The sequence below is a fragment of the Sorghum bicolor genome, chromosome 2 (genome assembly GCF_000003195.3).
Source record: "Sorghum bicolor cultivar BTx623 chromosome 2, Sorghum_bicolor_NCBIv3, whole genome shotgun sequence".
NCBI lineage: Eukaryota > Viridiplantae > Streptophyta > Magnoliopsida > Poales > Poaceae > Sorghum > Sorghum bicolor.
This window is the reverse complement of record NC_012871.2, coordinates 37,098,963-37,120,511: the sequence shown is the minus strand read 5'-3', so window position 1 is coordinate 37,120,511 and position 21,549 is coordinate 37,098,963. Positions and strand designations below refer to the sequence as shown.

The 21,549-nt window shown below is 41.0% G+C and overlaps 1 protein-coding gene across 3 annotated transcripts in view; it reads left to right on the top strand.

The window, feature by feature from the left end:
* The window catches only part of LOC110432934 (E3 ubiquitin-protein ligase UPL1-like), a 34,640-nt gene continuing 19,157 nt past the window's right edge, over positions 6,067-21,549 (top strand). The window contains exons 1-10 of one of the 3 annotated variants that reach the window (XM_021454200.1): positions 6,067-6,361; positions 8,233-8,328; positions 8,411-8,617; positions 8,763-15,470; positions 15,579-16,622; positions 16,731-17,045; positions 18,701-18,899; positions 19,061-19,326; positions 19,410-19,702; positions 20,401-21,505. In XM_021454200.1, the coding sequence (XP_021309875.1) occupies positions 6,329-6,361; positions 8,233-8,328; positions 8,411-8,617; positions 8,763-15,470; positions 15,579-16,622; positions 16,731-17,045; positions 18,701-18,899; positions 19,061-19,326; positions 19,410-19,702; positions 20,401-21,505 (10,266 nt within the window). In that variant the 5' untranslated portion in view covers positions 6,067-6,328. Of the gene's footprint in view, positions 6,362-8,232; positions 8,329-8,410; positions 8,618-8,762; positions 16,623-16,730; positions 17,046-18,700; positions 18,900-19,060; positions 19,327-19,409; positions 19,703-20,400; positions 21,506-21,549 lie in introns of all 3 variants that reach the window. The other 2 variants (XM_021454199.1, XM_021454198.1) reach the window with 2 other exon arrangements.

Below are 21,549 nucleotides of genomic sequence, written 5' to 3'. Positions count from 1 at the left end.
TGGATTGCTTGTGTCATTGAGTTACCTCACTTGTGGGTAGGTTCTTGCGGTGTCCTAGTGATGACGAGGTTCGTGCTACACCTCTTAGCCGCTGAACCACCAAGTGTTGGTCGACACAATAGGGATGTAGCATGCCGGCAAGCACGTGAACCTCAGGAGAAAAATCAGTGTCTCAATTACGTTTGATTGACATTCTCCTGGTGATTAATTGTTCATATATTGGTGATTGGTTCATCCCCTACATGGCGGTATAAATATCTCATCCTCTTCATTTACTTACCGCAAAGTAGTATAATTAGTTTAGTTGCTTACTTTGTCTTGTGTAGCATAGTTCACTAGTGTAGTTTGCAGTGACATAGCTCTTGTGTGCCTAGTGTTTATTTCAACTAGAATTATTGGATAGGTGGCTTGCAAACACCCCATTAGAGCTAGAGCAAAAAGCTTCGCTTTGTTATTTACTAACCTCTTGCTCTAGCAAGTTTGTAGATTTTTTAAATAGGCTATTCACCCCCCTCTAGCCATATTAGGACCTTTCACTAGTGGAGGCAGGAGAGTGGCGGAATGAAGACGGTAACCCTAACTCCAACCCCCATGCGCTTTTATCGTCGGATGGAGCCGTCTCCCGCTAAGCACGCCTAGGGTTCACACCAAGCGCCACACCATTCTGGTTCATGAGCGAAGGTCGTGGTGACAAGACGAAGACAACTAAAATGAAAAACAAACCATGCGACACGGGCAACAAACACATGGCCTGATTGTATCAAGGTCTTGTTTAGATCTAAAAAGTTTTTGGATTATAATACTGTAGCACTTTCGTTTTTATTTGACAAACATTGTCCAATCATGGACTACCTAGGCTTCAAAGATTCGTCTCACGATTTACAGCTCAACTATGCAATTAGTTTCATCTATATTTAATGCTTCATGCATGTGCCGCAAGATTTGATGTGACGAGGAATCTTAAAAAGTTTTTGGTTTTTGGGTGAACTAAGGCCTTATTTAGTTCCTGATGAGGACATCGCCACGCTGGATACGTTGACACCATCGTCTTTTCCAAGTTGCAATTCATCTCCAATTAAGCTACCACGTCACTCTCGGATTCCGCAAATACGTCGTCAGTGTTTTGATCATAACTTCTTCATACGACATCGAAACGGGGTGATCTTGGATTCGTTGGAAAGGGGACAACGACGCTGTCATTTTGGATCTGGTCTCAGCTCCAGATCTTTCATGGATTAATCTTTATGTCAACAACAAGGTGCTGCGTCACCTATTTTGTGCCAACTTGGTCATGTATCGAATTCGGGCCTTAAGCCCATGTTGTGGGTGCCTCCCCCTGGTCGCCTCCAACCCTAATTCGCTTCTCCTTTATATTCCATGTAGCCGCCATTGTTTAGACTTGGATTTTATTTAGAGTTTAGTTTTCTATTAAGAAATTGAATCGTTCATTGTAACTGTAGTGACAAATCCTTTTATAGTGATCTAGGGCCTCCGTTTCTTGATCTCCTCCACTGTGTCGATTAGTCCTTTGGAACCGAGTTCTTGAACCCTCATTTGAATATTCACGTCATTTAAATCTGCAATTTTAGATTGCATGTTTATATTTTCTTTCTTGTGTTCTTCGATTCGCTTGCAGAAACAGCCTTCTTGGCGAGGTCAATCAAATTGTGCTTGGTTGATAACCAACTGAGCAGTGGTGTAATGGTTGCAGGGTTCGAATCGTGCTGATTTGAAGCCAGATCGCCAACGTTGAGTTCTCCACAATTGAATTTTCCAATTACCTCTCGGAAGATCGGTCCTGACCCTCATCAATTGGTATCAGAGCTCTCAGGTTTACCGCGAGGTATAATCTCGTTTGCCCTAGATTCATATTTGTTCATTACCTACAGTCCACAAAAAGTTCAAAAATATTTAATTTTTCGCTGTCCTATCACCCATTGTGCCTTGTAATTTCGTTATCAGATTTGCTTTGTTGAGTTTGTGTCCGTGGTTGAGTCTGCTTTGTTGAATTTGTGTCCGTGGTTGAGTCTAGTTGCTGGTTTTGATTGTGTTCGTCGTCCACCGTTCATGTTCTTAGTTTCCGCCGTTATCTTATCCACGGTTTCTAAACAACAAGTCGAAGCTACCACATTACTCGAATTGCCCCGCTAGCTGCCTTGTGTGATCTCTCGCCGTTGCGCTAACCCTAGATAGATTGCCAGCCGCTGTTTATTTTGTCTGCCTCGCAGCCCTCCTTACATCATCAGGCAAATACCTACTGCTGTTAGTCACAGGGACGATTCATCCTGTGATCGGTATTGGAGTTTAGGGACGCTTTGCCCTAACTGCCGCCGCCGCCGACGCCGTGTTGTGCCTTCTGAAAAACATAACTTGAGATACCTTCGGTAAAACAGGCATAACTTTTCGCTCGTTTATTAGAAAAATCTAAAATTTTTACAGTAGCTTCTTGACATCATTTGGACCCGACCAAAACTAGGTTTTGCCCTGTTTGGTATCAGCAAAATTGCCAAAAAAAATCAGGAAAATAAAGAAAAAAATCGATAAGTGTTTTGCACACTTTTTAGAGAACTTGCTGAATTTCTGTAGACCACATCTCACCTCAGTTGTAGTTGCTAATTTTTATGGTTACATCTTTTGTGATCCTTGGTTAGAGAAAAATATAAAAAAATAGTGAAAAAATAAAAAATCTTGATTCCTGCTAGTGCCTTTTGGGAAAATCCAAAAAAAATTAGGATAAAAGAAAAATCTGCTCTATTGCTTGTTCGCTGAGTTCTTTCCATCATACTTTGTTTTACCTTGTTGCGCTACGTCTAGACACGTCTTAGCCAGCAATTGTGATTTGTCCTTTGGATACTTATTAAACTTAGCTAACTCTGCATTCGAATATTGCTAATCCTTACTACTTAAATTGTGCCTGTCCAAAGCTCCACATATACTTCTATCAGCATAGGTTCATCTTGCAACTGTTTACCCACGCTCAACAATAGATTACTTTGCTAATTTAGTTTTGCTCTTGTTTGGCTTTGGTAAGAACACTTGTAAGACAGTGGTAAGCCGCTTCTGATTTTGTATTTTATTTTTACCACCACCACCACTTGGTTCCTTAGTTGATAGGGATAATCTTTTGATGTTGTTTTTCCCTATTTTCTAACTATGGCGGGATCTCCAATGGATTTTAATGATTGTGTGCACAAGGGTAAACTTACAGCGTTCATCACTGAACAATGCAATCTTATGAACGAGCTGACACGCAATGTGAACAATCTGGTCACCCGCATTGAACAGATTGAGCAACGCCCTCAATCTCATCATGGTGATGATGAAGATGCAGATGGAGATCTATCTAATCACGAAGATGTGAATGATGACGGTGATGCACGCAACCGTCACCGCTACAACTTCAATCGTCGCGGTATGGGAGGTAATAACCATGGTAATAATGATCTTTTTGCTAAAATTAAATTTAGCCTACCTCCTTTTGCTGGTAATGTTGATCCTGAGGCATATTTAGATTGGGAGCTTGCTGTTCAACAAAAAATTGATTCTCATAATGTGCCTACTGAGCATAGAGTTAGACTTGTACTAGTGAGTTTACTAATTTTGCTTTGTTTTGGTGAAGTGATCTTTACAATACTAATAATGCTGTTGTTGTGCCTCAAACTTAGAATGCTTTAAAACAACATATAAAATCTCGTTTTGTTCCTCCTTATTATTAACGTGATTTACGTCTTAAACTGCAAACTTTAAAACAAGGAGATAAAAGCGTAGAAGCATACTATCAAGAATTGCTTATTGGTTTAGCACGTTGTGGTGTACATGAAGATGATGCTGATGCTAGTGCTAGATTCTTTGGTGGTTTAAATCATGCTATCCAGAACATTCTTGATTACAAAGAATGGCGTAATTTTTCTCAATTGTATCATCTTGCTATAAAGGCAGAACGTGAAGTGCAGGGACGCAAACAACACCAGACTTTCAGATCTAATAATGGGAGAAATTTTTAGCAGCGTTCCGAGCCAGAGACGCTCAACCTGCATTTTCTTCTAGGGTAAGTAAATTGTCTAATGTGCAGCCCCTACAGCTGAAGAAATGTGCCACTCCGGGTGCTTCCACTAGTTCCTCCTCGGCCAGCGCTAAAATCATTTACCATCGATGCAAAGGCATGTGACATGTCATGAAGGATTGCCCCAATCGTCGCGCTTTCACTGCTACCAAGGATTGATATGTAAGTGCTAGTGATGTTGAAGATGATTTAGCCTTTGCTGCTAACATTGTTACAGATCCCACCGAGGGCGATTACGACATGAAGACCATCGCCATTGACTCTGTTGCTGCCTCCGCAGGCTATCATAGCCTTCTTGTGCAGCATGTGTTGAGTTCACATGTGGTACATGAAGAAGATAAGCAGATCCAACGCCACAATTTGTTCCACATATATCTTATTGTGCAGGGTTATCGTGTTCTCACCATCATTGATAGCGGGAGTTGCAACAACTTGGTGAGTTTAGATTTGGTTGAGAAGCTTGGCTTAACCACACGACAACATTCGTATCCATATAAACTTCAACGGTTCAATAATAGTGGTAAGACTAAGGTAACTAAATCAGTCCGCATTAGTTTCTTCACAGGTTGTTATCATGATACTGCTGATTTTGATGTTGTGCCTATGCAAACTTGTTCAATTTTGTTAGGACGTTCATAGAAATTTTGATACTGATGCTTTACACCATGGTAGAACTAATACATACACTTTCATACATAAGAACAAGAATATTACTTTGCTGCCTTTGTCACCAATGGATATTGTTAAACATGCTAAAGAGATTAACAATAAACCTTCCACAGACATTGATAAAAATAATGAAAATAAGTTACATAGAGGTGCTTTACTTGCTACAACTTCTACTACTGCTGCGTTATGTGATAATCCAGATGCACCATGTTATACTATGCTTTGTCAACCTATTATGTCCTGTGCGTTGCCTGCTGTCAGTAACCTTTTTGCAGGAGTTTGTTGATGGGGAAGAGTCGAGGACGACTCTAGTTCTAGAAAGAGAGGATGATGAGGACATCGCCAAGATGGAGTCGAGGACGACTCCAATTCAAAAAAGAGAGGATGATGAGGACGTCGCCACGCTGGATATGTTGACACCATTGTCTTTTCCAAGTTGCAATTCATATACAACTCAGCTACCACGTCACTCTCGGATTCAGCAAATACGTCGTCAGTGTTTTGATCATAACTTCTTCATACGACATCGAAACAGGGTGATCTTAGACTCGTTGGAAAGGGGACAACGACGCCGTCATTTTGGATCTGGTCTCAGCTCTAGATCTTTTATGGATTAATTTTTATGTCCACGACAAGATGCTGCGTCACCTATTTTAGGCCAATTTGGTCATATATCGAATTCGGGCCTTAAGCTCATATTGTGGGCGCCTCCCCCTGGTCGTCTCGAACCCTAATTCGCTTCACCTTTATATTCCATGCAACCACCGCTGTTTAGACTTGGATTTTGTTTAGAGTTTAGTTTTTTATTGAGAATCTGAATCGTTCATTGTAACTGTGGTGACAAATCCTTTTACAGTGATCCAGAGCCCCGTTCTTGATCTCCTCCACTGTGTCGATTAGTCCTTTGAAACCGAGTTCTTGAACCCTCATTTGAATATTCACGTCATTCATATCTACAATTTTAGATTGCGTGTTTATACTTTCTAATAGCCTTCTTGGCGAGGTCAGTCAAGTTGTGCTTGGTTGATAACCAACGGAGCAGTGGTGTAACGGTTGTAGGGTTGGATCACCAACGTTGAGTTCTCCACAATCGAATTTACCAATTACCTCTTGGAAGATCGGGCCTGACCCTCATCAATTCTGAAAATTTTTTGGTTTTGGATACTGTGACATTTTCGTTTTTATTTGACAATTATTGTCTAACTATAAACTAATAACTATACTTAAAAGATTCATCTTATAATTTACTAATAAATTATATAATTAGTTTTTATTTTTATGTATATTTACTATTTCGATTCGTTGAGAAATCTTCCTAGTGCTTTACACCGACCCGTTGGGGGCAACCAATCACGCCTTACTTCACCTCGTCTTGCTCCACGACGACACGCGCATCCGATACGATTCCTCGCCTTCTCTCCCCGGCGATCACGCCAGCGCCCCCGAAAAACCCTAACTACCCGGAGCCTCTGCAGCGACTGCCTCAGGCGACGGCGCAGCGACCCCAGGCGGAGGCAGACGGCGCAGCGGGTGGCCCCCTGCGGGGGCGGACGGCGCGGCGGAGGTCTTTGCCTTCCCGGCGATGCGAATTGCGGTATGAAGCTCAGGCGGCGACGCGCGATAGAAGTGGTACGTTGCCTTGGCCCCTCGGTTACCCTACTACCACTCGATCCCCGCGATCTATGTGCGGAACGCCTGATCGCGGCGGTTGCGAAGGCGAACGGATTAGGGTATTGCTCACAGGTTTCTTTCTACTGGTGCGGCTTAGCTCGTGGTGTAGATTCTTGTTCCTTTTAGGCGGTTATGAAGTTGCGTGCCAGGGTACTTTTGGTGTTGGTGAGCCGCTAGACTGCCATCGTGGCTTTTGTAGTGTTCTACAATCCTTGCAACAGTAGTTTGTGATTACAAGATGTCTTAGATCTGCAGTTGTCCAAACCTCGTATGTGCGGTAGTTAAACCTGAATTAGGTTATTGTCTGGAGTTCTACTACCTGTGAGATTTACCGCTGGTAGTGGTGATTCCAGTTCCTGGTGATAGTAGGTTTTTCGGGTTTAAGTATGCTACAAGCCCATGGTTTTTTTTTAATTTATTTTCGGGGATCACAGGGTTCTTTGTGTATTATATTCAGTCTCCACAATCCTTGCAACAGTAATGATGTCTTTATGATTACAAGAAGAAACTTTGGACCTCACATGCAGGGGCGGAGCCAGGATTTAGACTGGTGTGTGTGTGTGGAGGGGGAGGGATCATCAAGTGTTTACATAAAAGTATATGGTTCTACCATCAAATCTGATGTCGGTTTAAAATATTATCGACTTTGATGTTGGCTTCAAAAACTACAATAAATCATCTTTAATCTTTTCATCTCAAAAAAAATGCTAAATGTTCAAATTGATGAAAGAAAGGAACATCGTTCTTAGGTTAACAGTTTACATCATATTTACTTTATTTAGACACTTAACATTAGATAGTTAGGAGATTTATTTGAGGAAAACAATTTAGAATTGCCTGAGAAGACATTATTTACTTATAATTTCTAGTGATCACTAGGAAGTAATAATAAGAAGATATATTAATGAAAACACACGCCTCTGCCCTGTTTCTACTTAGATATATGTTTCATATAACACAAACTCATCCAGAAGGCTTCATTTTTCTGAGTATCAAACTGTTTGATGCAATCTTGGTGGGGTTCTTTGCTTTAACGTGTGTCATAGATCTGCAGTTGGCCAAACCTAGCATGCGTAGACCTGGATTTCTCTTCTTTGGTTCTTTTTATGTCTCTTGATGTTTGCAAAATGCATTTAGTTTAACAAATAAAAGCTGTGTAATTAACACCTGTTATGATCAACATTCTAAGACTTTGATGAGAAATGTTTAGAGGCAAAGGTTTTCAAATGAGAATAGTATGAGATGTATTGTGCATTGATCCCTACTAGATCAGGTCCCAACTGATCTTGATGTGGAGTTAGAGACTTAGCTAGCTTTGGTCCCTCCTCCGGTTTTGGACAAAAAATTTAAATTGATAGATTGCACCTTAGAGTCCCCATATTTTGCATTATTGTCTCAGGCCCCTAAACCTTAATAGAACTTGAATTGAACTTTTATATTCATATCAGATATCACCTTGCACCCCAAATTCCAGTTACTGCCTCGTCCCCTCGAATCTGCACGGTTGCCTCACCTCTTCCTTAGTGTTAGGGTGAGACGACCACACAAGTCCAGGGCCTCCGGTGCAATTTTCTCTATTAAAATCAAGTCCCAACTTCTTCCAATGGCACATTGAGATTTGAGTTACTAAATCTAATGGGAGCATGGTTTCTGTTTATAACTCATCTGTTAATGAAACCTAAGCAGAGTGTGATATTATATGAAACAATTGTGTGCACAAGTTGGTTGCATTTGCTTATTGCTTTACATATGATCGTTAATCTAGCATGTAGCAGATCCTTTTTTTCCTATCTTGTACCTTTCACCAATGTATGTTGTTTTGTTTGCAGCCTCCAAATATAAAATCTTTCATCAACAGTGTTACCACCGTTCCTCTTGAGAATGTAGAATTGCCACTGAAGAATTTTGCATGGGAATTCGACAAGGTGTGTACATCAGACTTTTTATGTATAGCATCTTTTGTGGTGATGTTATTAATTCTAATCTCTTGCTACCAAATTGGTGTAGGGGGATTTCCATCACTGGGTAGATCTTTTCAATCACTTTGATTCTTTCTTTGAGAGTTATATCAAATCAAGGAAAGATTTGCATCTTGAAGATAATTTTCTTGATGTGGATCCCCCATTTCCTCGAGAAGCAGTCCTTCAAATTCTCCGAGTATCGAAACTAATATTGGAAAATTGTACAAATAGACACTTCTATATTTTTTTTGAGGTCAGCACTTTATGCATGTCCTGTTTATCTGCAGACCTACTTCTTTTTCCCTTTGTATTTATATTTACTATAAGGGAGCAGCATAACTTTCTGGTTTTATTCATTTCCAGTAATATACTGCTAATTTATGTATTTTTGGTTACAGCAGCATCTGTCTGCCCTTTTAGCATCTACAGATGCGGATATTATCGAAGCAAGCTTGCAGACATTAATGGCTTTTGTGGACAAGTCAGTTGGGAAAAGCTCAATACGCAATGCATCTCTCGCTTCTAAATTATTTGCCTTCTCTCAAGGTTGGGGTGGAAAAGAAGGTGGCCTTGGATTAATAGCATGTTCTCTGCCCAGTGTATCTGATCCAGTTTCCACTGAGGTTGGCTCCACTCTCCATTTTGAGTTCTATCGTGCTGCTGATAAATCAGAGAAATCCCAGTGTCTAGAGAATGAGAACAGGTTGGAAGTAATTCATTTATTGAATGTCAATGCTTGCAAGGAGACAGATCTTGAAATACTAGACAAATTAATCAAGGATTACAGTGTGCCACAAGCTTTAAGGTTCCCTCTTCTTACAAGACTGAGATTCGCAAGGGCATTTGACTCTTTAACATGTCGACACCAGTATATCTGTATCCGCCTGTATGCCTTTATTGTTCTTGTCCAAGCAGGCCATGATTCGGAAGGTCTATCAACATTTTTGAGCAATGAACCCGAATTCATTGATGAGCTGTTGTCACTGCTTAGCTACGAGGATGAGATACCAGAAAAAATTAGGATACTGGGAATCCTTTCATTAGTTGCACTGTGCCAAGATCGATCTCACCAGCCTACTCTATTGTCCTCAGTAACTTCTGGTGGTCATCGTGGTATCCTTCCTAGTCTCATGCAGAAGGCAGTGGACTCTATCATCAATGGTTCTATGAAATGGTCCATAATATTTGCTGAAGCACTCCTCTCGCTTGTATCAATGCTGGTATCATCAACACCAGGTTCTCTAGCTCTACAAGATGCAGGCTTTATACCCACTATTTTGCCTCTTCTCAAAGACACAAAAACACAGCATTTACATTTAGTTGGTACAGCAGTGCATGTCATTGAGAGCTTCCTGGATTATCACAATCCTTCTTCAGCATTGTTCAGAGATCTAGGTGGACTAGATGACACTATTGCTCGTCTTAAGATAGAAGTATCTCAAATTGAGGTTGTTTCAAAAAAAATTGAAGAGTCTCATTCTAACAATAATGGAAAAAAGGTTGAAAGCTGTCCACCTGTGCAAGATGTACAGCCTTCATGTTCTGAGTCCTTGATTTTGTATCATAGAAAGAACTTAATGAAAGTTTTACTACGTACAATATCTCTGGCAACATATGTGCCCGGTAGTTCTGCACGTGTTGATGGTTCAGAAGAGAATGTGTTACCCCCATGTTTATGTAAGATTTTTAAGAGAAGCAAGGACTTTGGTGGTGGTGTTTTCTCACTTGCTGCAAATGTTATGAGTGATCTCATACATAAAGATCCAACATGCTATACTGTTCTTGATGCAGCTGGTTTGCCACAAGCATTTCTTGATGCCATAATGGGTGGTGTACTTTATAACTCTGATGCAGTCTCATGTATACCACAGTGTTTGGATGCATTGTGCCTGAACAGTAATGGTCTTCAATTGGTAAAGGACCGCAATGCTTTAAGATGTTTTGTGAAAATCTTTACCTCTAGATCATATCTGAAAGCTCTTAGTGGTGACACAACGGGAGCCTTATCAAGTGGACTTGATGAATTAATGCGTCATGCATCATCATTACGATCCTCTGGAGTTAGCATGTTTATTGAAATCTTGGACACTATTTCTAAAGTAGGGCATGGTGGAGACTCTATTTCCTGTAATAAAGAATCTGATAATTCCTCTGCAGCTGTTTCCATGGATACTGATGTGGAGGTAGCTACAACACAGAGTGAGGGTGTACCTCCTGAGGTAGGATGCTCAGTCAAAACAGTTGATGCTCCTCTAGATGCTTTGACATCGTCATCCATTGAGTTATTTCTTCCTGAGTGCATATGCAATGTTGCTCGTCTCCTTGAAACTGTTCTGCAAAATACTGATACTTGTAGGCTATTTATTGAGAAAAAAGGCATTGAAGCTGTTCTTCAACTCTTTAAGTTGCCATCAATACCTGTATCTGTTTCAATTGGTCAGAGTATTTCTGTTGCATTCAAGAACTTCTCACCTCAGCATTCTGTTTCTCTTGCACGAGTAGTGTGCTCATTCTTTAGAGACCACCTTAAAATGACCAATGAATTGTTCGGTTCGATCTCTGGAACTAAGCTGCTTGATAGCGAACCTACAAAACAATCAGCTCTTCTGAAGTCACTTTCTACCCTTGAAGGGCTTTTGTCTCTTGCAAATTTTCTCCTGAAGGGAACTGCCATTATGGTCTCAGAACTGGCTTTTGCTGATGCTGAGATATTAAAGGAATTGGGGAAGGTTTATATTGAAGTCACATGGCAGATATCTTTACTCAGTGATTCTAAGGTGGATAAGCAAGAGGCAGATCAGGATGATTTGGCTGGGGATGCTTCCATTTCTGAAAGGGATAGTGACGATGACACAAACACAGCACCATTTTCAAGATATACGAATCCTGTTTCAGCAAGGGCATCTTTATCACCCTGGAGCATGGAGCAAGATTTTGTTTCAACTGTGCGATCCGCTGCCAATATGCACCGCCATGGTCGACACTCATTATCCAGGATAAGTGGGCGCCCAAATGGAGTGTTTGATGCAACAAATACTGATGTGGATGGTCCTTGTTTTCCAGAAGAGACATCAAGGAGTCATGATGCTCTAAAGAAAAGCCCTGATGTTGTTGTTTCTGAACTTCTGACGAAATCTGGCTATACCATGCGTTCCTTCCTTTCTAGCCTTGTCAAAGGATTAGCAGCTCGCCGTCGGGCTGACTCTATCCTTAACCCAGCTTCGAGAAGTCTCGTGACTGCACTAGCACAATTTTTCCTTAGTGCTCTTGGTTTCTCTGGACATTCTACTGCAGGTTTTGAGATGTCTTTATCTGTGAAATGCTGTTACCTTGGAAAGGTCGTGGAAGACATGGCTGTGCTTACATTTGACAGCAGACGTCGCTTATGCAATTCTGCACTCGTTAATAGCTTCTATGTGAACGGAACATTCAAGGAAGTTCTAACGACCTTTGAAGCCACCAGTCAGCTACTATGGACACTTCCTTTCTCTGTCTTGGCTGCTGCCACAGATCAAGGTTCCTCTGTTAGTGAGAAGGTCTCTCACAATTCCTGGCTGCTGGATACGTTACAGAGTTACTTTAAATTTCTAGAATATTGTGTGAACTCTACATTCTTATTGTCTCCATCCTCTTCTCATAATCAGCTTCTTGTCCAGCCTATTGTAACTGAGCTGTCAATTAATCTATTCCCTGTGCCCTCAGATCCAGAATCATTTGCTCGCATGCTCAAGTCTCAAGTTCTTGATGCAGTTCTTCCTGTTTGGAATCATACAATGTTTCCTGAGTGCAGCCCAGCTCTTGTTACCTCCCTGGTGTCAATTATGAACAATATATGCTCTGTTGTTGGAGATATGAAGCAAAACCGCAGTAGTGTTGGAGTTGCCAACCAGCGTGTTACTAGCCCCCCTCTTGATGAATCTGCTATTGCTACAATTGTTGAAATGGGATTTTCAAGGGCTAGGGCAGAAGAATCTCTTAGAAGCATCAGAACTAACAGCGTGGAGATGGCAACAGATTGGTTATTCAGCCATCCAGAGGAATTTGTTCAGGAAGATGTGCAGCTTGCACAAGCGTTAGCCTTGTCACTTGGAAGCTCCATTGAAACACCCAAGGAGGATGGGAGCCATAAGAATGATACAGCCATTGCTGAAGAAAAAAGTGTATTTGTGCTCCCTTTGGATGACATCCTTACTGTATCGACAAAGCTTTTCCGCTCTAATGATTCCACCATGGCTTTCCCATTGACAGACCTTCTAATGACAATATGCAACCGGAATAAGGGTGAATACTGCAAGCGAGTAGTACTGTATCTTTTTGAGCAACTAAGATGTTTTTCGTCAGATACCACGGGTGATATGGGCGCTTTGTATTCTGTTGCTCATTTGTTGGCTTTGCTTTTGAGTGAAGACAGTGGCATACGTGAAATTAGTGCTGAAAATGGTGTCATCTCCCAAGTTCTTAACATGCTAGAAAGTCTTAAATCAAGGACAGACCAGACAGATCAGACTTGGAATTCTATCAGTGCTCTGTTGCTTATATTGGATAACATGCTACAATTTAATCCAAAACTCTATATTGAAACAATGGATGGTATATCCAAGTCAATTTCTGATGCATCCAGTGCTGACAGTAAGGCAAATCCATTACCAACTGCTGAAAATAGAACTGAGATTATTGATTCAGCAGATGATGCAAGTGCTAATGTCTGTAGAAAGGTTTTGGGGAAATCTACTGGCTATTTGAATGATCAAGAGAGCCAGAAAGCACTGGTTTTCTGCTGTGCATTCATTAAGCTATGTGTGCCTGCAACAGTTATGCAAGCTGTGCTTCAGCTCAGTGCTCGCTTGACAAAAACACATGCTCTTGCTGCCCACTTCTTTGAAAGTGGTGGGTTAGCATCTCTTTTAAATCTCCCAGGCACTTGCATCTTTCCTGGCTTTGAGGCCTTAGCATCTGCCATTGTGCGCCACCTCATTGAGGATCCCCAGACCTTGCAGAGTGCCATGGAATTGGAGATACGACAGTCATTAAGTAACCGTGGGAGTCGTACTCCTCGCTCATTTCTGACAATTATGGCACCACTGATATCTAGAGATCCTGTGATCTTCATGAAGGCTGTAACTTCAGTCTGCCAATTGGATTATTCAGGAGGGAGAATGAATGTAGTGTTGTTGAAGGACAAGGAGAAAGACAGGGAGAAACAGAAAGTTCCTGTAACAGAAAGTGGTGTGCCATGTAATGAGCCTGTTCGGTTGACTGCTGAGGTTAAATCAGTTGATACACCAAACAGATGTTCACGGAACCCCAAAAAGGTTCCTGCTTGTCTTTCTCAAGTGATTGATCAGCTTCTTGAGATCATTATGAGCTATCCATCTGCAAGCAAAGAACATCGGTTTGATGGTTACTCCCTGTTGACTCCAATGGATGTTGATGAACCAAATACGAAGGGCAAATCTAAAGTTGATGATGACCAAGAGCTGGATGGTGATGCCCTCTCTGAGAGATCTGCCTTGCTGTCAAAGTTTGCATTTGTCCTTAAGTTGATGAGTGAAATACTCCTCATGTATGTGCATGCAGTAGGGATAATTCTGAGACGGGATACAGAGATATCACAGGCACGAAGTTGCGATCAAGTTGCTGGACACAGTGGTTTACTGCATCATATATTCTATCTGCTACTTCCTCTACCTTCGATCAAAATGGCTGATGCCTCAGATGATTGGATTGGTAAGTTGTCTGAGAGAGCTTCCTGGTTCTTGGTAGCTTTATGCTGCAGATCTGCTGAAGGTCGTAGAAGGGTTGTTTCTGAAATTGTAAAGGCATTTAACTATTTCATTGGTTCAGCAAGCAACACCTCCAAAGGATCTTTAATACCTGACAGAAAAGTTTTGGCTTTATCTGAGCTTGTGAATTCCATATTGTCGCGGAATAGTCAGAGCAACTTGCCTGTTCTTGGTTGCTCACCTGATATTGCAAAACCTATGGTAGATGGTGGAATGGTGCAATCTCTTTCTGGTTTGCTGAAAGTAATTGATCTTGACCACCCAGATGCTGCAAGGGTTGTCAACCTGATATTGAAGGCTTTGGATAGCCTCACTAGGACTGCTTATGCCAGCGATCAAGTCCTCAAGACAGATCGATTTACCAATAACAGATTACCAGGGTCACATGAACAAACACGTGAAGCTGATGACACTGTAATCCATGAACAAACTACAGGCGGCACACACCATCATACTAATGATATCATCCAATCTGCAAGTCAGCAAGCTCAAGAACTGTCTCATATCGGTGGGAACAATAATGAAAACTTTGACCAACCCGCTGAACAAGAAATGGGAGTTGATCTAGCCGACAATAATAATACTTCTAATGGCAATCCTCCAATGAGAGCTGTGCAGTTCATGCGAGAAGAAGCTATTGAAGGTAATGTAATGGCTACTAGTACTGATGTTAGTTTGGCTTTCTCAGTGCAACATCAAGTTGATGATGAAATGGGTGTGGAAGATGAGGATCTTGGGGAGGAAGGTGAGGATGAAGATGATGAGGATGAAGATGATGAGGAAATAGCAGATGAGGGAGCTGGTTTGATGTCCATAGCTGACACAGATATCGAGGACCAGGAGAACAATGCAATTGATGATGAATACAATGATGACCTTATGGATGAAGATGATGACTTTCTTGAGAACCGTGTTATAGAAGTAAGATGGAGGGAGAGCTTAACTGGAATGGATAATCATCTGCGATTTTCCAGAGGTCGTGCAGACTCCAGTGGTTTTATTGATATATCTTCTGAGTCATTTCATGGCGTGGGGACAGATGATTCATTTAACCTGCATCGTTCATTTGGTCTTGAGCGGCGGCGCCAGAGCGGAAGTAGGTCACTTCTTGATCGACCAAGGACTGAGGGGAATGCCTTTCTTCATCCACTGCTTGTCAGGCCAGCACATTCTAGGGAGGGAACTAGTTTAGAGTGGCCCTCTGGGCGGACCTCCTCAAGAGATTTTCACACGCTGTCTTTTGGGAATTCAGACATCCCCTTATACATGTTAGATGCTGGCTTTCCACAAGAAACTTCTCCCGCGGTGTTTGGTGAACGTGTTGTAAGTACTGCTCCGCCACCTTTGATAGATTTCTCACTTGGTTTGGATTCCCTCCGAATTAGGCGGGGCCCTGGAGATAATTTGTGGACTGATGATGGTCACCCACAGGCAGGTAATCATGCAGCTGCTGTTGCTCAGGCAGTTGAGGGTCATTTTGTGTCACAGTTAACTGTGGCTAGTAATTCAAATAATGCTCCTCAGGTGCAGCCTGAACAGACTGGCAATGGTGTGAATGCACAATTAGCATTACCAGACACAGGAAATGCTGAACCTGTAGCAACTGATCCTCTTTGTCAACCAGGCAGCCATCAGCCAGTTTGTACTGTTAACCAAGGACTTGCTCCTGCTAATGATGTCCGCTGTCCTACAGATGTGCATGTAAATCAGCAGCTTGCTGGTTCCATTTATGATAATCGTGTTGAAGAAGAGGTGAGACAAACAGCACCCGATGATCCTAACGCTGCTTTACCTCAGAGTGATGAAATGATGTGTATTGCTGATACACAGCTCGATGGTCATCCTGAAAGAGATTCCTTGTCTGGTAATGAAAGTTATGGTCATATTATGCAAAATGAGATTGAAGCACCTCGACAGGTTCACTTGAGTAATGATCCTAGGGAAGCCCCATCTGATCAGTCAAGCTGCCATGCACTCGTCACTTCTGCAACTGCTGCTCCTGAGCTGAGTGATGCTCATGTGGATTCTGCAGCAGTAGATGCTGATGTTGACATGAACAGTGTTGATATTGCTGAAAATGAAGTTGAGAACTCAGCTCCTGCTTCTGATGGCAATGATTTGTCTTCTAGGAGGCATGAAGAAGCTGAGCCTCAGACAGAGCAACCTAATGCTAATAATGAGGCCTCCAGTGCTAATGAAATTGATCCCACATTTCTTGAAGCATTGCCTGAGGATCTTCGTGCCGAAGTCCTTGCTTCTCAGCAGAACCGTTCTGCCCCAGCTGCTTCCTATACTCCCCCAGCTGCAGAAGAAATAGATCCTGAGTTTTTGGCTGCTCTTCCACCAGACATACAGGCTGAGGTTCTAGCCCAGCAGCGAGCACAGAGGATTGCCCACTCTCAACCAGTTGGACAGCCAGTAGATATGGATAATGCTTCAATTATAGCAACTTTCCCTCCTGATTTACGTGAAGAGGTAATGCTTCAATTTTAGCAAATTTCCAATCCTTACTTGCATGATGGAGAGGTAAGGTTTAATTTACATACCTGTTTAATACTAATACTGGCCTCTTTTACTGGACAGGTGCTTTTGACCTCATCCGAAGCTGTTCTGTCTGCGCTTCCTTCAGCTTTACTTGCTGAAGCTCAAATGCTACGGGACAGAGAGTTGAGTCGCTATCGTGCTAGAGGGAGCCTTTTTGGTGGAAGCTACAGGCTTGGAGGGAGGAGGCTGCCAACTGATAATCAGACAATTATAGACAGAGCTGTTGGTGTTACTGTGGGTAGAAGGGTTATTTCTACTACACCAGGCGGTTCAAAGGGTAAAGATGTGGAGGGGACCCCGCTTCTGGACTCAGAAGCTCTGCGGGCACTTATTCGCCTTCTGCAGCTTGCTCCGGTAATGTTCACACTGTGCATACATGCTCTAGTATCTAGATAACTGTATTTTTTTCTTGAATAGGATGATTTTGGGTATTCTTCTGTAGTTTTTTGATGTAATGTAATATTGCATGCATATATTTAGTTGCATAGTGCAAACCTCACATTGTAAACATGCAATCAGATAATTCTCAAGGGAATAGGGTGGTTTTGGGCATTGTTATATAGTTTTATGATTTAATGTAAGATTGCATGCACATATATTTACTTGCATACTGAAAAACTCACCTTGTAAATTTGTAATGCGCTAGTTTCCAAAATGTTAAATTGAATGATAGAGGCTTGCATGGTGGGGACCTGTTATACACCCCTATAAAATTCTAAAAGCAAACTCAGAGGATTCCTTGGTGTTCATTTTCTCCTCACCGTGGTTACAAGAGCTGAAAGCAGGCAGCTGCAAAAACTTCCTTGCTGAAAGATCTCTTAAATATATTTGGTTGTAAAGCTTTAATGTGTCAAACTGTGTCCATTCACATACACCCTCCGTCCCAAAATAAACATACATTTCGCTTCCCAATGAGTCATCTTTTAAAGTTTATAATCAAATTTATAGAAAAGATATGCTAATATTTGCTCCCTCTGTCCTGCGATACGGTGCATTTTAGGAATTTTAAGACAAATTAAGAGAGAACATAAAAGACACATGTATCCTCTTTTTATTTTCTAGTTAGACACTATCATCAATGTGATTAATGGTGATGGTTGATAAATGGAAAGTATTTAATGCAAAACTGGTTTTTGTCCTCTAGAATGCATTATATTTGAGGACAATTTTAAATACTAGAATGTGCTGTATTACAGCACGGAGGGAGTATGATGTATAATAAGTATCATTAGATTGAGCATGAAATATACTTTTATAATAAACTTACATTGGAGATAAAAATATTGATACTATTTTCTATATTTCTAGTCAAACTTTGCATTTATTTTGGGATGAATGAAGGGAGTTTACATTGGAAATGAACTTGCAAAATTAAATGTTATGGGGATGAGTTTTGCATCTATTATTCCCCCACTCCCACTGTGGAGTCTGCTTTGCTATCTTTTCTCTACATCCTAGTTGCTCAAGGCAATAAGAACAATGAGCAACCATGTCTCTGCTAGATTATTACGTTATGGAAACCTCACCATCTATGAAATAATCTGTTTGTGTGTATAAACCTATATATGTGTCTCATCTATGGACAATAGCATATTATTGGAAGCTATGCATATTTTTGATTGTGTGGACATCCAGGAAGCTCTTAAACTATGTAATACAATAAACCTCAGAAATCTGATGTTTAAATTCTTTTTTAGACTAATAATAAGAGAACTTAATGGATTGGTAATGTTTGTCCTGTTCCTTTATTTTCAATGTAAATTTATTTTTCGATTGTTATGCAAAATCAGTCCCTGGTCAGAATTTTAGTGGGCATGCACAAAAATAGCTTTTGCAAATAAGACATCAATAAAGATGACTTGAAAATGTTGCTAACTGTCACTTGCTTCTCCTTATTATCAATAAAGACGACTTGAAAATGTTGTTATTGTCACATGCTTTTCCTTATTACTAGGTTTTTGCCCATATTTCCTTCAGCTAAACTGCTTAACTATTCCACAATTTTGCAGCCACTCAGCAAAGGCCTTCTTCAAAGGCTTATGTTCAATTTATGCGCACATAGTGTCACACGTGTTACCTTGGTTGGCCATCTGCTCGACATGATTAAACCTGAATCTGAGGGGCTTAGTGTATCTGATTGCATGGCTACATATAGATTACATGGATGTCAGTGGAACATTGTTTACGCACAACCTTACTCTGCAAATGGTAGTATTCTCTCTATTTTATCTCCTTTTGTAATTTGTTTTATAACCTTTGGCTCTCCCTAATACTCTCTGATTATCTTCCTTTTTTCTTCACTGTTGTATTATTCAACAATGTTATTGGGTACTTAAGCCACCTTATATGCTTGCACTTCATCTCTCCAGGTCTACCTCCACTTGTAACACGGCGACTTCTTGAACTCTTGACATATCTTGCTTCTAACCATCCTTCTGTTGCGGATCTTTTGATCCATTTCAGTCCCTCAGCTAGTTCGAACTGTTTGACATTACAGCACAATAAAGAGACATCTCAAGAAAGTCCAACGCCGAACAGGATGCAACCATCTTCAGAGGGTTATACACCTATTCTATTGTTTCTTAAGCTTCTAAATAAACCCTTATTTCTGCGGAGTCGAGTATATCTTGAGCAGGTATTTATCAGCACTTGTTTTAGTGTATGCTAGCTTTTTGTTCACTTAAAATATTTCTCATACCTTTTAATTTTGTGCTCCAGGTGATGTGTTTGCTGGAAGTAGTTGTTAACAATGCTGCATCCCAAATTGATTGTCCACCTCACTCTGCACAGATAACTAACAGTTCAGATATTGAATTAGTTGATGGGACACCATCTCAAACACATGTGGAACCATCTACTCTGGAACAAGGTCATATCCCGGATAATAACCAAAGCAGAGATGTTGAGGTCCCACCAACTTGTGCTAAACAGAATGATAATGTGCATGAAATCCTTACTCAGCTTCCTGATGCTGAGTTACATAATCTGTGCAATATTCTTGCACTTGAGGGGTTAGTGTTTGCCTTACCCTTCTATTTTATTTACTTAATTTTGCATAGCGTGCACAAATGATGATTTACTATAAATGCTTAGAGTTTTCATGTATTTCCTGGTGAATGCTACAGATGCTTTCAACTGATCATTTTCAAGGTGAACCCATGAAAGTATATTTTAGGCTGATAGTCTGTGAGGGCAATGGGTTGGGAAGAAGGTTCACATACCAAAAATTCCTTACAAACTCTCAACTAGGTAGAGTGGAGAGAAGGTTGCCCAATTAGTTAGAATGGAGGTGAACCCAAGGCTGATCAATGCGTAATCAAGATTCGTCACTGTAGATAAGATAATCAAGCATCATAGGAAGTTTGTTACCTTCTGTATATTTGCTCCTTAGCTTTGATGATCCAATTAGAATGTTACTTTAAGGACACATTGTTTTCCTTTCCATCTCTTGTGAAATTTGTTTCTTGTATCCTTAACAGTGGCCACCATTTGTTTTTTTGATTAATGTAATTTGCAACTAATTGATATGCTTTATATTAATTATACCTTTTACTGCTGAAATACTCAGAGCAAAGTTATTGTTTGGGTGTAAATCTGATGTGTGATATGTGGAAAATTCATTCTTAGTTCATAGTTTAGATATTTGAAAAATGTCCTCTTTTCAGAGCTTTAGAAAAATATGCTTATATTTTCTTGTTGAAATATTCAGTCTTCCAGATAAAGTGTACTCACTTGCTGCGGAGGTGGTGAAACAATTGGCTAGTGTTGCAGCATCGCATCGGAAATTCTTTTCCATTGAGTTAGCTGGTGTTGCTCAGAGTTTAAGTTCTTCAGCAGTTGAGGAGCTTCTAACACTGAAGAACACTCAAATGCTTGGGCTCAGTACTTGCTCTATGGCTGGAGCTGCGATCTTGCGGGTACTGCAAGTCCTATCTACACTGACTTCGGGTGTAATGGATAGTAGACATGAAAAAGATTTACTACAGGAAGAGCAGTCTATTTTGTGGGATCTGAATGTCGGTCTTGAACCTTTGTGGCAAGAGTTAAGTGATTGTATAAGTGCCACAGAGGCAAAATTTGTACACAATTCATCACTCGCTTCCCATGCCCCATTGATGGATGCTTTAGAAGTTGGGGCTTCATCCTCTGGTTCATCTTCGCTTCCTCCAGGCACTCAACGCTTGTTGCCGTTCATAGAATCGTTCTTTGTCCTATGCGAGAAGCTTCAAACAAATCAACCAGTTACACTGTCGGATTACAGTGTTACTGCCCCTGAAGTAAAAGAATCTGCTGGAAGTTCATCTTCACCATCATTGAAGACTAGTGGGATCTGCAATGTTACTTTTATAAGGGTTGCAGAAAAGCATCGACGGCTACTCAATGTTTTTATTCGACAAAATCCTAGCTTACTGGAGAAGTCACTTTCTATGATGTTGAAAGTGCCAAGGCTGATAGATTTTGACAACAAACGTGCTTACTTCCGGTCGCGAATCAGACAACAGCATGATCAGCATCTTTCAGCTCCTCTACGCATTAGTGTTCGCAGGGCTTATGTTTTGGAGGATTCATATAATCAGTTGAGATTACGTCGTACCCAGGATCTCAAAGGTCGTTTGACTGTGCAATTTCAAGGGGAAGAGGGCATAGATGCTGGAGGACTAACTAGGGAATGGTACCAACTGCTCTCTAGAGTTATTTTTGACAAAGGAGCTCTTCTCTTCACTACAGTTGGAAACAACGCGACTTTCCAGCCTAATCCTAACTCTGTTTTTCAAACGGAGCACCTTTCTTACTTCAAGTTTGTTGGTCGAGTGGTAATTTCTTGACACTATCCACAATGGTTCAACACTGCTTCATT